Source organism: Poecilia formosa, unplaced genomic scaffold, assembly GCF_000485575.1.
Source record: "Poecilia formosa unplaced genomic scaffold, Poecilia_formosa-5.1.2 Scaffold350, whole genome shotgun sequence".
NCBI classification, from domain to species: domain Eukaryota; kingdom Metazoa; phylum Chordata; class Actinopteri; order Cyprinodontiformes; family Poeciliidae; genus Poecilia; species Poecilia formosa.
This window is the reverse complement of record NW_006800289.1, coordinates 520,370-536,913: the sequence shown is the minus strand read 5'-3', so window position 1 is coordinate 536,913 and position 16,544 is coordinate 520,370. Positions and strand designations below refer to the sequence as shown.

Sequence of the window (16,544 nt, the reverse complement as noted above, 5' to 3'; positions counted from 1 at the left end):
GGTTTGTTTAAACCAGTCACATAAAGCCCAAAAGAGCAATTACATGATGTGAAAAATGTCAAGGCTTTTATTTTTGAAATTTTCATTACTATAAAAAAACCTTTCCGTTATTTATCTAAGACTTAGTGACCTCCAAGATGCCACACCTGGCCAAAGTGACTTTTAGAGATTTTTTTAATCCACCATACTGCTCATGTTCATGGTTGCAAAATAAAAACTAGGTCATTGTTCAACCAGTGGCATGTGTGTCATGGATCGTAGAAAAATGCTGCTTCAACTACATTTATTTCAAATGATTTGCTAACATGTTCAAGTAAAAGTGCCATTTGTGCTTTTCTTAAAAATATTTATTAGCAGATAGTTTTTTTTGTTGTTTTTTTTTTTTTGTTTTTGCCCCATTTTCAAATAACTTATTCAATGTTGGAATTTCCACTCATTGAAGGGAACAAATTCACAGGACTGACAATAAATTATTTACACAGGAACAAAAGAAGTTGGATTCTTTGCATTTCACAAACTCTGGAGCTTGTTTTGCTTTTTTGCATCATCCCATTGATTTTGAGTTTCGAGTTGACTCCTGTGTTTCTGCTCTTTTGTTCTGTTCATTAGAGTTTTTCCCTTTGCCTCCTTTCTGTTTCGATTCCGTGTTAAACTTTTCTCAGCACCCATGTTCTTCCCCTCCATTTTTAAAACTCTCCCTTCTTTATGGCTCCAGTAATCATCCCAGTTCCTCCTGTTGTTCCTCCTGGTGGTTCTGTTTTCTTCTCCGTGCTGCTAATTCTCATTTCTTGTTTTTTTTTTTTTTTTTGTAGCTTACCTTGTGCCTGCTTTTGATCTCCAACAAGCACAGAGAGCGTGCTTCTGGAGTAAAAGATGAATTCATTTAAAGGTTCATTCTGAAAACATGAGATATTTCCAGCTTGTAAAGTTGTAACAAATTTACAGCCAGCAAGTTGCTCTTGATGTAAAAATGCAGCAGCAGAGCAGGAAGGCGCTCAGCCTGCTTACTTATGACTTTATTCGCTGCCATTAAAATCAATAGCACTGCAGCTTCATCAGCCTCACCTTCGAGGCCCATTAAAAAATGGAATCTCCCTACCTGACTCAACTCCACAGAAACGGTTTGTCAAACATTTCACTTTGGTTCTGGTATAACTTCTGTGTTCGTTTATTAAAAACCTGCACATAAAAAGAAGGCTGTGTAAACTGTACAACAGCCTGATCCCGACCAGCAGGACAATAAAAGTCCACTCAGCGGTCCAAACATTGGCACCGGCCCACCTGAAGTGGATTTAAACGAACTTACCCTGAAAGCAGCAAGGGTGCAGAGAAAACCTAATCCTCACAGGTCTTTGGAGAGAGGAAGAGGAAGAGTTTGGAACCAGAGGAGAGTCTTGTGTTTCCTCCCAGATCCAGTAGCCTTCTTGGGCTTTTCATACTTCCGAGGAGGAGATTCCTTCCTGCGGAGTCCCAGAAACAAAAAAGGAAGATGCGTCTTTGTGCATAATTTGCACCATTTGCCTGAGACAGATGTTTGCTCTTATGTGACAAACGTCGACTGTTTTCTCTTTTTCCATCTAATGTAATGGCAGGAGACGGAAAAAGGACAGGAGAGGAGGGAACAGAGAGAGAGACAGAGAGGAGAATAATTGCCGCTGATTTCCCTGAGAGCAGATCAGAGGAGTGTTGATTTTCAGTGTCAGCACTCCGAACAACACAGACAGATGTTTGCTCTCCCCAGACCCCCCCTGTAACGACTTCAAAGTATCTCCCAGCTCCCTAAACAAATCACGCCAGTGATTAGCCACCGCCACTGGCCCATTTCCACACGGAACCGTGCTTTTACTTTCAAGCAGCTCGACTCCAGGGTGGAGACTGAACAGACCCACACACACACACACACACACACACACACACACAGCATGGATGCTCATCTCCCCTCTGTGTCTGAAGCCCCCCTCCTGCTTATTAGTCATATTAAAATAACTTTCAGCATTCATACCTCGACAACCTGGGTGGCTTAGTTCAAAAATCACTTCCAGTTTCACATGCATGGTTGCAAAATCCTACTATTCTTATTTTATCTAATAATCTGTCTTTTCCTGAATAATGCTAACATTTTTTTAACCGTTTGTAGTGACTTTCACTTTCACGGCGACAAAAAGACGGTACTGGCTGCTGATGCTTCCTGTGTGTCTGCGTGATGGGATGCGAGGAGGAAGTGGCAAAGAGAGCAGCTGAAACACGAGTCGTTAAATATTAAGATGATCGAAGAAACACTCAAAATGACGTTATGGGTTGTTTACTCCAAAATTTTCAGTCAAAATGTGGTTTAAAGTGTTATTTAAAACAGATAGCTGATTCTCCCCGCTCCCTGTTTTAGCTTTTGGAAATGTTGAAATTATAATTGTAAAAAAAGGATAATTAAAATAAAAAAAAACCTGTAAATTTTTTTACAGTTTTTAAAAAAATACAGTTTAATTTAAAATTACAGTTTAAAATTTACAGTTTATTTTTTTTTTACAGTTTCATTAACTGTAAAAAAAATTGCAGTTTAAGTTTTAAACAGTAAAAATATTACAGTTAAATTTTTTTGAACTGTATTTTAAAATTACAGTTTAAAAAACTATTTTTATTTACAGTTTTTTAACTGTAAAAAAGCTACAGTTAAATTTTTTTAAAACTGTAAAATTACAGTTTAAATTAATCTGTAATTTCTAATTAAATTACAGTTCAGGTGAACTGAACTGCTGCTGTGTTCAGTTCACAGCAGCTGAACATTTTTTGTTCAGTTGTTGTGAACTGAACAAAAGGTCAGCAACTGACCTTTTGTTAGTTGCTGACCTTTTCTCTCTGATGTAATTTCATTTCTTCTCTTGTTTCTTTGTATCCTCTTTTTATGATTACCATATTGCTTTTGTACATGTGCAGCATTTCCATAGTACACCCACACACACACACACACACACACACACACACACACACACACACACACACACACAGCCAAACAAACAAACAGACATCCAGTCTCATAACCAGCAGGCGTACACGGTGAGCGTCTTCATAAACTACTGCAGTGTTGGAACAATTAAATAAAGGAGCCAAAACACAATCTAAATGACAATAACATGGAATAATATAAATCAGTTTGTGCTTTGTGACATTATAAGGACAGCATTGCGCAAATTTAATAAGGGTGAGTGTGATGAGGAATGCTTGACTCAGACGAACAAAAAAAAGTTGACAAGAAAAAAAAAATGAAGCAATAAACAGAGTCTGCACGTGTGTGCTTATGAGCCATGGTGCGTTCGGGTGTTAGTAAGCCGAGCCTGTGGAAGTGAACAAGCGGCCTCGATGCTGATGTGGATTTACTGAGTCCTGTAAACAGGCTGAAGAGAGCCTCCATTGTTTCCACAGCTAATGCTACAGCTAAGGAATCCAATCCCATAATCCTCAGTGCCGCTCTTTCCTTCAGACTTTTGCAACTGTGTCGGCCTCCCGTGCTAAAAACAATCCATTTCTGAAAGCAAGAGAGACCCTCATCTCTCCTGGTTCTTCTTCTTCCAGTCCGAAGTGACGCATGAAAACTTCAAGTGCATTTTTATATCAAACTATGATTACATGAGTAAATATAAATCTACTCCCCAAGACTTTATAACTAGCAGAACAACTGCTATCAACCAGTTGCAGGAAATCTGTCCCTCTCTTTGCTGTGGAATTGCTTCTGAATAAATATCACAGAATCTCATTCAGATTTAACTATAGAATTTGACTAGGCCACTACAAAACACAGTGCATTTTTGGGTCAATTTTCTGCTGCATAACCTAAGTGCACTTGACTTTAAGGTAACTTTTAAAAAAATATTTTGACAAGGTGTCCAGATGCAACAGGACACACATCTCACAAATAGTTCCCCGTTGGAATCATAATTATAAATACTTTGTCCCCAAATCAATTTCATCAATCAATTTGGTGAAATTGAATTATGGTAGACAATTACAGGCGTATCAAGATCGACACAAAATAAATCACAAGTACATACAGAACAACTGGGCATTTCTTCAAGCACACTACATACACATCAAATGATTAGGAGCTTAATAGTTTCCGGGAGAAATTAAAATTTAGATTTTTTATTTTGTAAAAAGAAGTAACAGTAATGCTAAAGATGCTTGTTAGTAAATTGAAGAGATGTCTTGTTACTACTCATATCATTATGGATTCATTTTAAAAGAACTAAACATAATATTAGTGAAAATGGAAGTGTTGCTATTTGCTCCTCGTGAAAAATAAATTTAGCTGAATTAATTTGTAAAATTCTATCATATATATGCAACATACATACATATATATATAAAGTTGTTAAACATATTGTCATAATAGTCTGTTTATAACCCAGTGCTTTCATTTATGGCTTTTTAACGCATCAGTCAACTTTTTGTCGTATTATACGGGCGCGCTCACGCCATCCGGCGCGAGCACGCAGCGGTGAGAACATGACGTCAGCAGCGTACGTGCTTAAGCCTGCCCGAAAATGTTCTCCCGTGTTGTTGAATTTCGAAGGAGCGCAGGACTTTGCAGTGAAATAATACAGTTTTGTCGGTGAGGAACACCTAAGCAGACCGCATGTTTCGCAGCTGAAGTCCTTCGCGGTTCCATTTCTTGGCGAAGGTTGTGATTTCGGACGACTCCGAGGGAAAGTTTGAGCTATCCTTTTTTTCTCCCGGAGTGATGTCGAATCCTGGGAGTCGGAGAAACGGGTCCAGCATCAAAATCCGACTGACAGGTAAAAAAAAAAAAAAAAAAAAAAAAACGAGCCAAAGAGAAAACGCTTACAGCGCATGTTTTATCCAGAGCTAAATTGCCTTGTACTCAACAGTATATTGTAATATGTTGATGTAGTCAAACCAAACAAGTTTCTGCGGGGCTCTTGGTGTGTTCGTTACCTAAACATCCGGTTTTTGCGAGGCGAACAGCAGTTAAAGCCTAGCCTGTTAGCAAAAATGCTACCAAAATTGCCGATAGGACAGCCGAAAAGCTGTCTTTTGTTGTGTTTTACGGCCGATTTACGCTTATGTTCGCCTGTTTGCATGTTATTAGAGAGAGTGGCGACTGAAAGCCGTCCAGAAACTTTATTTACAGCCAACCGTCGCCTCTAAGTATTAGCCCGCTGGTGTTAGCCTTTAGTAACACTGTAGTTACTGCTGACCGCTATCGCTGGTTAGCTACACCCATTTTAAGGGGGTTGACCACCAGCAGGACCCGCCGCTTTTTTAGCTAATGCGACAAAATTAAAAACATATAAAGCAAATGTTTCTCCGCATCCTCTGCGAAATCGATTTTTTTCGTGCAGATATGACATGCTAGCCTAGATAATACCAGTGTGTATCGATTGGCGTTTGGCTGCTGTGTCAGCTGCAGTTAGACTCATTGAACTTATCCCGACCCGGACGAGTTGGACACGTTTGCTCCCCGGGCATCACGTACTCAACGCGCCAAGGATACATGTATATATGTTTTTTTCTCAGTTTCTGGGTCAGGATTTTCTTCGTAGGAGTCTGCTTTTTTTCTCCCACTTTCCTACGTGGACAGAGAGCAGGAACAATGGTTTTTACTGTAGCTTAATGTAACGCCACTAGGCATCGAGGGGCCTCTATTCAAATGGAAATGACCTCCCTTTGCTGCCTGGCTCACTGTTTCCCTTCTGCTCAATTTACAATGGGACATGCAGGCACCACAGCTTCATTTTGTACAGTTTTATGTTTGTTTTTTTATGTTAGAGATGCTAGTGTGTAAATGATATGTTGAAGCGAAAACCTGTTTAACCTTTATTTTTCTACGTGACTTTGCTTTTTGCCAAGTAGGATTTCAAGCGGGTAGAGCAGCAGAAACATCCTTCCCAAATTAAAGACTCATCTTTCCACATTCCGGATTTCATAAAACTCCGAAATGTCTTTTCAGTTAATCTGCTCAGGCACATGATAGACCAGGTTACTGCTGCGTTTTGTTAATGTGGAAACAACTGATGCCATTCTTGAGTTCATATAATGCTACTGCTTAGAACGATGCAGTGTTTTCAGTCATAGTATCCTCGTGTGTAAAGTCTGCAGCGCGATCTTAATTCACGTGATGAGAAATCTGTATGTAAATGACACATGTGGTGACAAATTACATGATCGCGCTCCTTTTGTTATCCTTTTGCATCTGAAAGTAACCTATTCCACTCATGTACTTTAAATAAGCTATGGAGATAATTAACAAAAATTAACATCTGTATACCCGGATCCCAGAACAGCTAAGCAAAAAAATATGTCTGATTGGATCAAACGCTCCATTGAAGCGAAGCGTTGTTTTGATCAGGTTATTTTAGGTGCTTTAATTGTTTTGCCTTGACTCCTTCCAAAGAAGTTCAGGAAGATCCAAATAGATCTTATCAGAAAGTTGTGACTCAGATGATTTGCAGTGAAAACACAGCAGAGAACGCGTGTGTGTATGTGGGTTTGTGTAAGGCACATCGCTCATTATTTCAACATGGACGCAAAGGTTATTGCCCCCCTCCGAGTACGTCCCGCCCCCCCCCAGGTATGACTGGAATCCTAATTGGGCGAGGAATGCGGGTTGAGCCAATGGGCCGACTATGCTGCCGGCCAGCTCTGTTTAGTCTGACAGACTGAACGATTGTTTGGCCTACATCAGAGAAGTCTGTGTGTCTGTGACAGGGAGTCTGGCTCTGGGTCACACTTCAGAGCGCCCTCAGTGTGTTTATGCAGGGCTTCTATTTAGCCAGGCAGAATGTAGTTGTTGTATTTGATGGGTGCCGTACAATAACCCTCGGGAACAAGCCTCAAATTAGTGGTTTCACAAAGATTCCCGCGAAGACGTCGGTACGACGCGAACGCGGGCAGCATTTAGCCCTGGCTGGTTTCCAGCCGTCTGCAGCCAGGAGTTTAAATGAAGCGCAGACGGAGGAAACAAACGTGCACTTTTTCTTTTTTTTCTTTTTTTTTTTACCCCCCTTGTTTTGGTCAAAACTTGTTTCCTTAAAACAAAATTCAACTTTCCATAAATGCCTCAACACGATGGATCAACATTGAAAACGCACGATGCACCACTGCAATCCAAAATAGAAGCAAACTGTTCACTTCCTGAAGAAATGTCTGACACAGAAGCTCTGCTAGCTTTTTTCAACTCAACAAATGTACTAATTCAAGAGCATTTCCAGTTTTTCACATTGCAAAAAAAAAAAAAGCATAGCAATTTGCAAGGTCTCCACACATTTTTAAAAAGTCTTAGAAAAGTACAAAAGAGTCACATATTTCACATAGTCGGGTCAAGCTTTTTCCCTGAATGAAAGTAGCATCGTATGAGTTTGGCGATAGAAGTGAGCCAGGTAAAGACCAACGTCGTCCAGAAAGCTGGTGACAAACTACTCTTACCCATGAGAGATGCAAAACAGCTAGCTAGCAGTGGTTTATTAGCAACTAATTAGCAACAGCTTCAACTGCTTCCAGTTGCAGAACGTAATGAAGACATGAATGTCTGCGTCCGACTCAAGCTTTCGCCTGACAGAAAAGTCTCACGAGAAAAACTACATAGAATAGAAAAGATTAAATGGTCCTGTGATCAAAGTATATACGGCCAACTTACATTTTCTAATGAGTTTAAGACATTTTAAGGCCTTAAGTTTATATAGATGAATTTGTCATGACACATTGTCGCAAATTTCATTCATAATGGTCTTAAAAAGCTCTTAAATTTGCGTTTGTGAAACCTGCGGAAACCCCGTGTTTTATAGCATTTACCTTTGTGAAATTGTAACCACAGAACAGCTTCTTAGGTCTGCATAGTCAAAGCTAAACAATGAACCATTTCCAGGAAACCAACTCATGTTCTAAGCACTTTCCTGTTTCTCACTAACCAATAAGTGGGTACCGTCGAGGGACAACAAATTCTTCGTGCTGCAAGTGGCCGGGTTGTCTGTTTTTCTGTGGCTGTTGCCATTTGAGCTGGTATTTGGGCCCTGGAATGACCAACGCTACTTCCTGATTTCACGTAGCAGTCACATGATCCAGCTCCTAGACGCGCCGTCAGCCCTTTGGCGTTGATGCCACTGAGGATTCCTACCGGTGAATAAGCCACCGCTGATCATGCACTCAGTTTATTAAACCGAGCTGCTGCTGCTTTAGGTGAGGTTATGTCATAGTGTTGCTGCAGATTATTGAATATGATTACATAGTACCTCTGGGTTTTAATTTGTTAAAATGATGGCCCCTTTTAGAGCTCTCTGTTAGATAATCTGGATACATAATAATGTTAGAAACTGAATTAATGAGACATTAAAAAAAATGGGTGGAAGTTTGAAAAATTAATATAATAGGTGTTGTTTTTTTCTGCCAAAAATAAAGGGATAAACAAACATTAAATCACAAAGAATGTATAAGTTTAGTCATACTTTTGTAGCCAGTTGTAAAGATAGATATGTACAGAGTACAATTATACAGCCGTTTTCGGAAAAAAATACAATGCTTCAACAGTTTCTCATTGCAGAAATTTGGCTAAAAAACTTCAACTTCCCCAAATTAGGAAATTCCATGATCTTATTTTAATTAATTGCAGACCTTTTTGTTTTTCAAAGCTGTGATGTAAAACACAAGGAAGTGTTATTACCGATAACTGCAGAATTAGCACACAATTAGTTGTGATATAAAAACTTATAATATTATATCTGGATGATTTTTCTGGTCGTTTGGTGGCTGGATTAGTAATACGGAGCAATTTGTCTGACTTAGAGGTGACATCTCTAAAGCAGCTTTCTTTTACATCATGGTTGAGATGAGTCAAAGTTTTGCAATCGGTGTGATCTGTGTTTTTTTGATTAAAGATTCAACCCGACAGTAAAGACTTTAGACAATTCTGAATTATGTTTAACAACTACAACATAAGGAGACATTAGAGTTCACATTTTTGGTCTTGTTGCTGGTAGCAGTGATTCATTTTTCACATTCGAAACAAATGTGATAGCATGTTGTGTGTGTAAAAGAGGAATGGCTATAAATTGGAGTTTACTATTTTAAAACAAATAGAAAGTGCTTATACATTTCCAAACCCAGCAAAGTTCATGAAGGGCAGCGACTGAGAGCTTAAAAAAGATAAAACGAAGCAACTTGTCTGGATTACTTTCAGCCTTCCTGTTGTCTGCTTGGAGTCTCACTCTGCTTAAAAAGCAGCGAATGCCCTTCACAGAACACATTTATGATTCCTCTGGCTGGATTTTCAAACACCTTGCTGAAAATGGCTAACTTTAAGTCTCCGTTACTCATTGAGGACCATGAGAGTCGCTGTTACCTCGGTCTGTTAGGCACGGTGCATTCACTAATCAGAAAAAGATAGGATTTTCAAGTTTCTTACAGACTGAAGTTAGGGCGATGAAGCAGGAAACTGTCAGATTTCAGTCACCAGACGATTTAATGGCCTGTCTCTAGAGCTGGGCGATTAATTCGTTTGACAGTTTAGTGAAAATTTTCTGTTGTTTGAATATTCACTTTTTGGGAAATTAAGATTTTCTTTCACTAATGCACTTCTCAGGTCTCCAGCACGATGTTAAGAACTACCATCTTGTTTGACAAGATTGTAGTTATTTTGATTTTGAATTCAGTTCAACTCAAAGAAGGAATTATTCAAATAAAGGCCAGTTTTTAAAGATACTTTCTCTCAGTTATATTTTTCAAGGAAAAGAAGTGAGGAAAAATATAGATTAAAATCAGAAATTTAATTTGGCAAAAAAGAAAAAAAGAGATTTTATTTTTAAGCCTTATCACCCAGGGCTTAGCAAGGTTTCCCCCCAGAAAACTTGTTAAGCCCGGTGGTTGGGGCGCAAAGCAGTCATTCATCCAGTGACCTGCCTTGTTTTTGAGTTAAAAAAATGTTTAAAGTTGACAGGAAATATGAAAATATCACTTGATGATTATGTTTTTGGAAGATTAATATCTGTACACCAACTATAAAGTCTTAAAAAATGAAAACTTAAAAAAAAAACTTAAATAAATAAGCCACGCTTAGAATGGTGGGAGCACAAGTAAAGCCTGGTGGCCCGCCAGGCTTATAAAACACTTGTTTAAACCCTGCATTTTGAAACAATCTCAGCTTGTGCTGGTGGCCCAAATCTTTACCATTCTTAACTTGTAGTAATGGGCCACTCATAATCAGTTCAAGGGCCACAATAGACCTGTGCCCCACACTTTGGACGCCCCTGTCTTAAAGGGTGAACAGAGTGTGTGATCATAAAAAAGAAGAAGGGGGAAAACGTACACAATTATTCTCAAAATGGAGAGTTTGACTGTTGCACTTAATTTCAGCATTGATTTTTATTTTATTTTTGATTTTGAGGAAACACTCGCACCCCAAAGCAGTCCTTCAATTTAGTTTGACTTCAATCAGAGTGGAACCTTTTTGCTTGTTTTTTTTTTTTCCCCTCTTAACTTTAAAGCCAATAACGCCAAGAACTAAACTGGCATTGAGGGAAATCGGGCACCAGCTGAGCTGTCTCTGTCTCGGCCATCGGTTACCTTGGCAGCATGGGAAATTTCCCGAGACACTGCGAAGGGGGTCCGTCACACATTCAGTGCCACTAAGGAGGTGGTCAAGTAGCGTAAGAGAGAAGGGAGGGGGGAGAAAAAATAAAGCCGGGTGTTAATCCGTGAAATCAGAGCCGTCCTCTGTTTGTGGTGAGGGAGCGGAAGTCCAGACGGAGTGGAGAGAATGGTTTTCCTGGACCGTCTGGATGAAAGAGAAGTCAGGGATCAGACTCCCTGTTCTTTTCCTCTCTGTCTCTCTCGGTGTCTGATGAAAAGATGAGATCTCGGTGTGGAATGCGTGAGTCAGGCAGAGGAGCCCTGAAAGAGGTCGGCGTGGGGAAAGAGGGAAGGATATCCTGTCAGCATTCTCCATGGCTTGATCACAGGAAGTAGGACCCGGCTGAGCCTGACACATGTTTGCCACCAGTTGCCACATCCTAAACCACCGACTGTCTTACTCACCGCCTGGGGGAGCAGGGGGCTGACGGGTTTTAAGTCGACATGAAAAGATGTTTTTATATCAGTCATGTTAATCACTAACAGGCTTCATTCACTTATCTTTGCTGCAGTTATGAGGCAGGGCTGAGAAACATGAAACTGCTGCTGCGCAACTTACTCAGCAGGTTGTTGCTAGGTAACCAAAGAGCGAGTGAGTTAAGATGCCACCCACTTAGCTTAACTCGCTGTGAGAGGTTGAGCCTTGAAGGTATTTCTTATGCCTACATCCCCCAGAATGCTTTGCGGTTCTGGATCACAGTTCAGTAAAATGATTGAACATTCTGTCGTGTATTATCTATTGCTATTGATCATGTCTATCACGATATGTGTTGTTATTGATTTATTGTTCCTAACCATGAAATAATTTGCTTTTAGATGTTAAACTTTTTTGTGGTTCATAAGCTAATTCAATTTCTGATTTTCATTTTTTTAAATTCCCTCACTATTTAAAAAAAAGATTAGAAATGACAGAATATATGTTTTTTTTTTTAAATCATTCTTTCTTTACGTTGACTTGAATTTGGAGTTGATGTAAATAGAAAGTGTAAAACACACTTAGTGAAACAAGATGGCAGCTCCTGGTTGGGTTGACATCACTCTGAACTATGGAGACCCAAGGAATACATTGGTGAAGAAAAGAATGAAAAATGTTCCTAAAAGTTAGCCCCCAAAAACAGAAAATTTGGTAAAATCGATTTATCGCCCAGCCGTAATTCCCAAACAACAAAATGTGTCATTCTTATAAGTGAGTAGCCATTGATTGTTCAGCTACCTGAAAATATAGCAGAGTACTGTTGCCTGCAACAATTTTTTATTTTTTATTTTAATTGTGGTAAACTATAAAATGAATACCCACTCTATTTATTTTCAGTTTTAACCTTTTTTTTTTTTTTTTTGTTGCAGTTTTGCTTTTAATAACATAGTCTAACACTTTCTCTTGTAACTTTTTTAAACTTCCCTGTTACTATACGAATTACTCTAGTCACAGTTTAAAAACATCTTTATGTCTTTCGTTAGTGGAGCTCAACAGTTGCTTTGGGTATTGTTGTTTTTTTTTTAGCTCATTAATATATGTTTACATGCATCCTCTGGCTATGTGAGCATGGCTAAAGTGTTACCAACACAACAGAAAGTATTAATTACATCGTAAGTTGGCGTGTAAACACGTCATTTTGTGATTATAAGCTACTGCGTGTTTGTGGGGTATTGAGAGCAGAAGATCGTCTCTGTTTTCCAACAGGTTAGCGCAGGTCGGCTAAAATTAGCTGCGGCTCGCCAGCGGTTTATAGCACACCTGAGCTAAATTGAAGTGACCGCGTCATCCACGCGCTGCATAGGCAGGAGAATTCATGTTGACATGAGAAAACTTGGAGACAGAGTGGGCAGCCTGGTCTCAACAGTGGCGCGTTTTATCCCGCTCACCCAGCTCTGCAGCTCATCAGTATTCTTTGGCATTCATATTTTATCCTAAACTACATTCTTCCTCCTCACAGTGTTTGTTATGCATCAGAATTTATTAGAGCTGCCTACACACTAAGATTAGCCTCATGCTTATGCCTTTTTTTTTTTTCTTTTTTTTTTCACCCATGCAGTATTATGTGCCAAGAACCTTGCAAAGAAAGACTTCTTTCGTAAGTACTGCTGTGGCATTTTTCGTTTGTCGACTGTAACAACAATTGGTACACAGTGGTGCAGCGTTTCGGTGACGTCTTTGTGTGCGTGCAGGCCTACCGGATCCGTTCGCTAAGGTGGTGGTAGACGGATCGGGTCAATGCCACTCCACAGACACAGTCAAGAGCACACTGGACCCCAAGTGGAATCAGCACTATGACCTGTAAGCCTCCCGGTGACCCCTCACCTCCCACACGCCCAGGTTTCACACTCAGGCAGCGGTCGCGTGAAAGAAATCTTGACTAGTTCCCTCGCTTTTTGCAGCTACATCGGGAAGACCGACTCCATCACCATCAGCATATGGAACCACAAGAAGATCCACAAGCGGCAGGGGGCGGGGTTTCTGGGCTGCATACGACTGCTTTCCAACGCCATCAGCAGGCTAAAAGACACAGGATGTAATTTAAATATATATTTTTTCTTCTCTAAATGCTTTTATGTTTAACTCTATTTGCGTCTGGTGCATTCACTATGGCTTTCCTCCCTCTAGACCAGCGTCTAGATCTATGCAAGCTGAACCCCTCTGACAGTGACGCAGTGAGGGGGCAGATCGTAGGTGAGGATGGACTCGCTGATAAGCTATCTCTGTTTCCACTTGCCATTTTTTTCTCTCTTTTTTTTTTTTATCTCCCTGCAAATGTTCAGCTGCAAAAATGTTAAGAAAACCCAGAAAGAGCGCAGACATTGTGCCCGTTTCAGTCTGGAAACATCATCCCTGTAGAAGGATGATGCATACGACTACAGGGATGTAGTCGTATGCATCTGCATCCCAAAAGATTAGAATGCCATTAAAAGTTTATTATTGAGAAATGGCAGATTGTAGAAAAAAATACGTCCATGTGCTCGACTGCAGCTTTCTGCCAGCAGTCGGTTTCTTTAGCAGTGACCTTCTTCGTCGGGTGTCGGTGACCGTCTGCTCCACATCTGTGAAGTCAGCAGTTATCCCGTCCCTTTATAGGCCGCAAAATAACACATTTAGAAGTCATTAAGTTACAACGATCAATACGTTTTACATCGACCAATACGGACCCATATAATACCATTTTCACTTTTTAAATTGAATCAATTAATTTCTCATAATTTATTGTAGAACGCATAGAGAAGCTGCCATTTTGCTGATACTGTCCTCCAAACTGGAATTCGCTCCCAGAAGACCCAAAGCAGTGTTTAAGAATAAAATCAAGAAATTAGTTTTTAATTTAGCTGATTCCTAAGATCCTGTTCACATGTTAGATTATCTTTCTGATTGACTTTTTTTTTTATTTTAGGCGTTTTTATATAATTTTTAAAATATTTTTTTAAAGATGTTTAGTCGGATTAGAATTTTCCAACTTAACTTGTATTTACGTTAATAAATTGTTTTCAATGTATTTTTTAAATCATTTTTAGAAATATTTGTAAATGCATTTTATTTCAGTCTAATTCTTCTTTTTCTTTAAACCCAGTTTTATATTTTTATTCCCGTGTATTTATTGGCGATAAAGATGGAAACCGATGTTTCCTCCTCTACCATCCACATTGACAGATTCAAACATCTATGAATGTATTTTTATTTTTTTCTTCACACATTTTAACAGTTTTATCTGTTTAGTTTTTGTCTTTATCTTGTACAGCACTGAATAATTAGATCCTGACTTACTGATTCTGTCCAATGTCGACATGTTTCCTGTTTGCAGTGAGCTTACAGACGCGGGACCGCATTGGCAGCGGTGGTCCTGTAGTGGACTGCAGAGGACTGTTGGAAAACGATGGGTGAGCATCTGCAGACCTTTATAACGCTCTAACTTTAATTTTATGACAGTTAAATATAACATTTAGACTTCTGGGCTTTGCGTGTGACCCCTCAGACCCGTTTTCGAGGGCTGCTTCAGCGAAGAGCCGCTGCCCTACTCCGACCCCACCGGCGCGGCGGGCGGCGGGAACTGCCGGCTGGACTCCCCGGGTCAGGAGAGCCGCCTGCAGACTCTGCGAATCAGAGGGCCGGACTCCAGGGGTCACGGCCACACCCCTCAGAACCGACCTCACGGGCATCAGCCGCCCGATCTGCCGGAGGGATACGGTTCGTCCTCAAACGCGTTTATCACCTCAGGCTAAATTTAAAACAGCCACGAATAACATTGTTTCCTTATTGTAACAGAGCAACGAACAACTGTGCAAGGCCAGGTGTACTTCCTCCACACGCAGACAGGGGTCAGCACCTGGCACGACCCTCGGATACCACGGTAGGATTACTCACTGGTTATAGTCGAACAGCTTGAACAGAGGGAAAATCTTTAAGAAATGACACTGAAAATTAGACTTTACACTGAAGTAATTATGTGTTTTTGTAAAAAAAAAAAAGGTGTTCTTCTGTTTGTAGGAATGAATTGTTGAAGCATTAAAATTGATAAACAGTCAGAACAAAGAACAATAATGCTGAAAAGTCTGAATAAGTATAGAAAAAATAAAAACTGAGCAGGAAATTATTGATTTTTCTTTTCCAGATTTTTTTGGTCATCAAAAAAAATTCAAACATCTTAGTTTCTGAAAAATAAATAGTTTTTCAGATTGATTTATGCTTAAATGTTTCATCACAGCTGTGACGACGTTTTAGTTTTTGATTTACAGACTTAAGAACCCGTAAGTGAACGCTGACATTTCAACAAAGATCCTTTGAGATTCAACTTTAACCAGCACTTGTTGTTCTGAAATCTGCTGTGGCTTAAATACCAAACATGTCTGGCATGTCGTGCATATTTACAGCAGAGTAGCAGAGATGCTGAACTGCATTTGAAGAATCTGTGTGACGCGTTCCAGTCCAGTCATTTTTTAAATTAACTTGAGCCAAAAAAAAAAAAATTATTATAAACATAAAAATTCTGACTTTGGGGGAATATTTTGTGTTGAATGTAGTAAAACCCGACTGTAAAATCTAGAAGTTTGAGTCAGAAAACGTCTGAGAAAACGTTCCGTCTCGTTCTCTGATTCTGGAGTAGGGATCTGGCCAGCGTGAGCTGCGAGGAGCTCGGCCCGCTGCCGGTGGGTTGGGAGGTCCGAAGCACCGTGTCCGGCCGCATCTACTTTGTGGACCACAACAACCGGACCACGCAGTTCACCGACCCCCGTCTGCACAACATCATCAGGTGTGTGTCCGACCCGGGAACGCTCCAGACTGCAGGCTTGGCCCGCTTCAGGGCGGCAGACTCCCGCAGCACGTCCTTAATAGGTGGATTTTAGTCTGACTTGTTCTTAGCCTGATCTGACGCCGACGTAAAGCTACACCCAGTCTGGACCCGGACGTGACCTACTAACGGTCATCGGCTCCGCTAACACCACAGGGAGGTGTGATTTACAGAAACGCTGGCTTACGGGAGATTTAGCTCGGCGCGCAGCGTCTAATCCCGTCTGCTCTCCTGGCCCGACGCCCGTCTCACCCACCTCTCGCTTCTTCTTCCACTCACCCTCCAGCCACCAATCCCAAGTGAAGGAGACGTCCCAGGCCCCGCCGATGGACGTCGGTGTGGACGAGGGGGGAGGCGGAGGGATCGGCGGCGGCGGAGGAGACGGAGACGTGGCGGTGCGCTACGAGCGAGACCTGGTGCACAAGCTGAAGCTGCTGCGCCACGAGCTGTCGCTGCAGCAGCCTCAAGCGGGACACTGTCGCATTGAGGTGTCCCGAGAGGAGATCTTTGAGGTGAGGAGGGACGAGAAAGGGTAACATACTGCTGGACTGCATCGTTTTTGTTTCGGATTCCAACAAAAAACAATAAATATATATGAAAAACAGCTTGTTAAATGCATGTAAAAGTGCAAAACAACAT

The 16,544-nt window shown here is 40.6% G+C and overlaps 1 protein-coding gene across 4 annotated transcripts in view; it reads left to right on the top strand.

Moving 5' to 3' along the window:
- Positions 1–4,489: 4,489 nt before the first annotated feature.
- The window catches only part of smurf1 (SMAD specific E3 ubiquitin protein ligase 1), a 16,898-nt gene continuing 4,843 nt past the window's right edge, over positions 4,490–16,544 (top strand). For 2 of the 4 annotated variants that reach the window (XM_016661939.1, XM_016661938.1), the window contains exons 1-10: positions 4,490–4,787; positions 12,666–12,704; positions 12,799–12,907; positions 13,009–13,142; positions 13,235–13,300; positions 14,421–14,496; positions 14,592–14,803; positions 14,882–14,966; positions 15,717–15,866; positions 16,192–16,417. In XM_016661939.1, the coding sequence (XP_016517425.1) occupies positions 4,733–4,787; positions 12,666–12,704; positions 12,799–12,907; positions 13,009–13,142; positions 13,235–13,300; positions 14,421–14,496; positions 14,592–14,803; positions 14,882–14,966; positions 15,717–15,866; positions 16,192–16,417 (1,152 nt within the window). In that variant the 5' untranslated portion in view covers positions 4,490–4,732. The remainder of the gene's footprint in view (positions 4,788–12,665; positions 12,705–12,798; positions 12,908–13,008; positions 13,143–13,234; positions 13,301–14,420; positions 14,497–14,591; positions 14,804–14,881; positions 14,967–15,716; positions 15,867–16,191; positions 16,418–16,544) is intronic. The other 2 variants (XM_007574367.2, XM_007574366.2) reach the window with 1 other exon arrangement.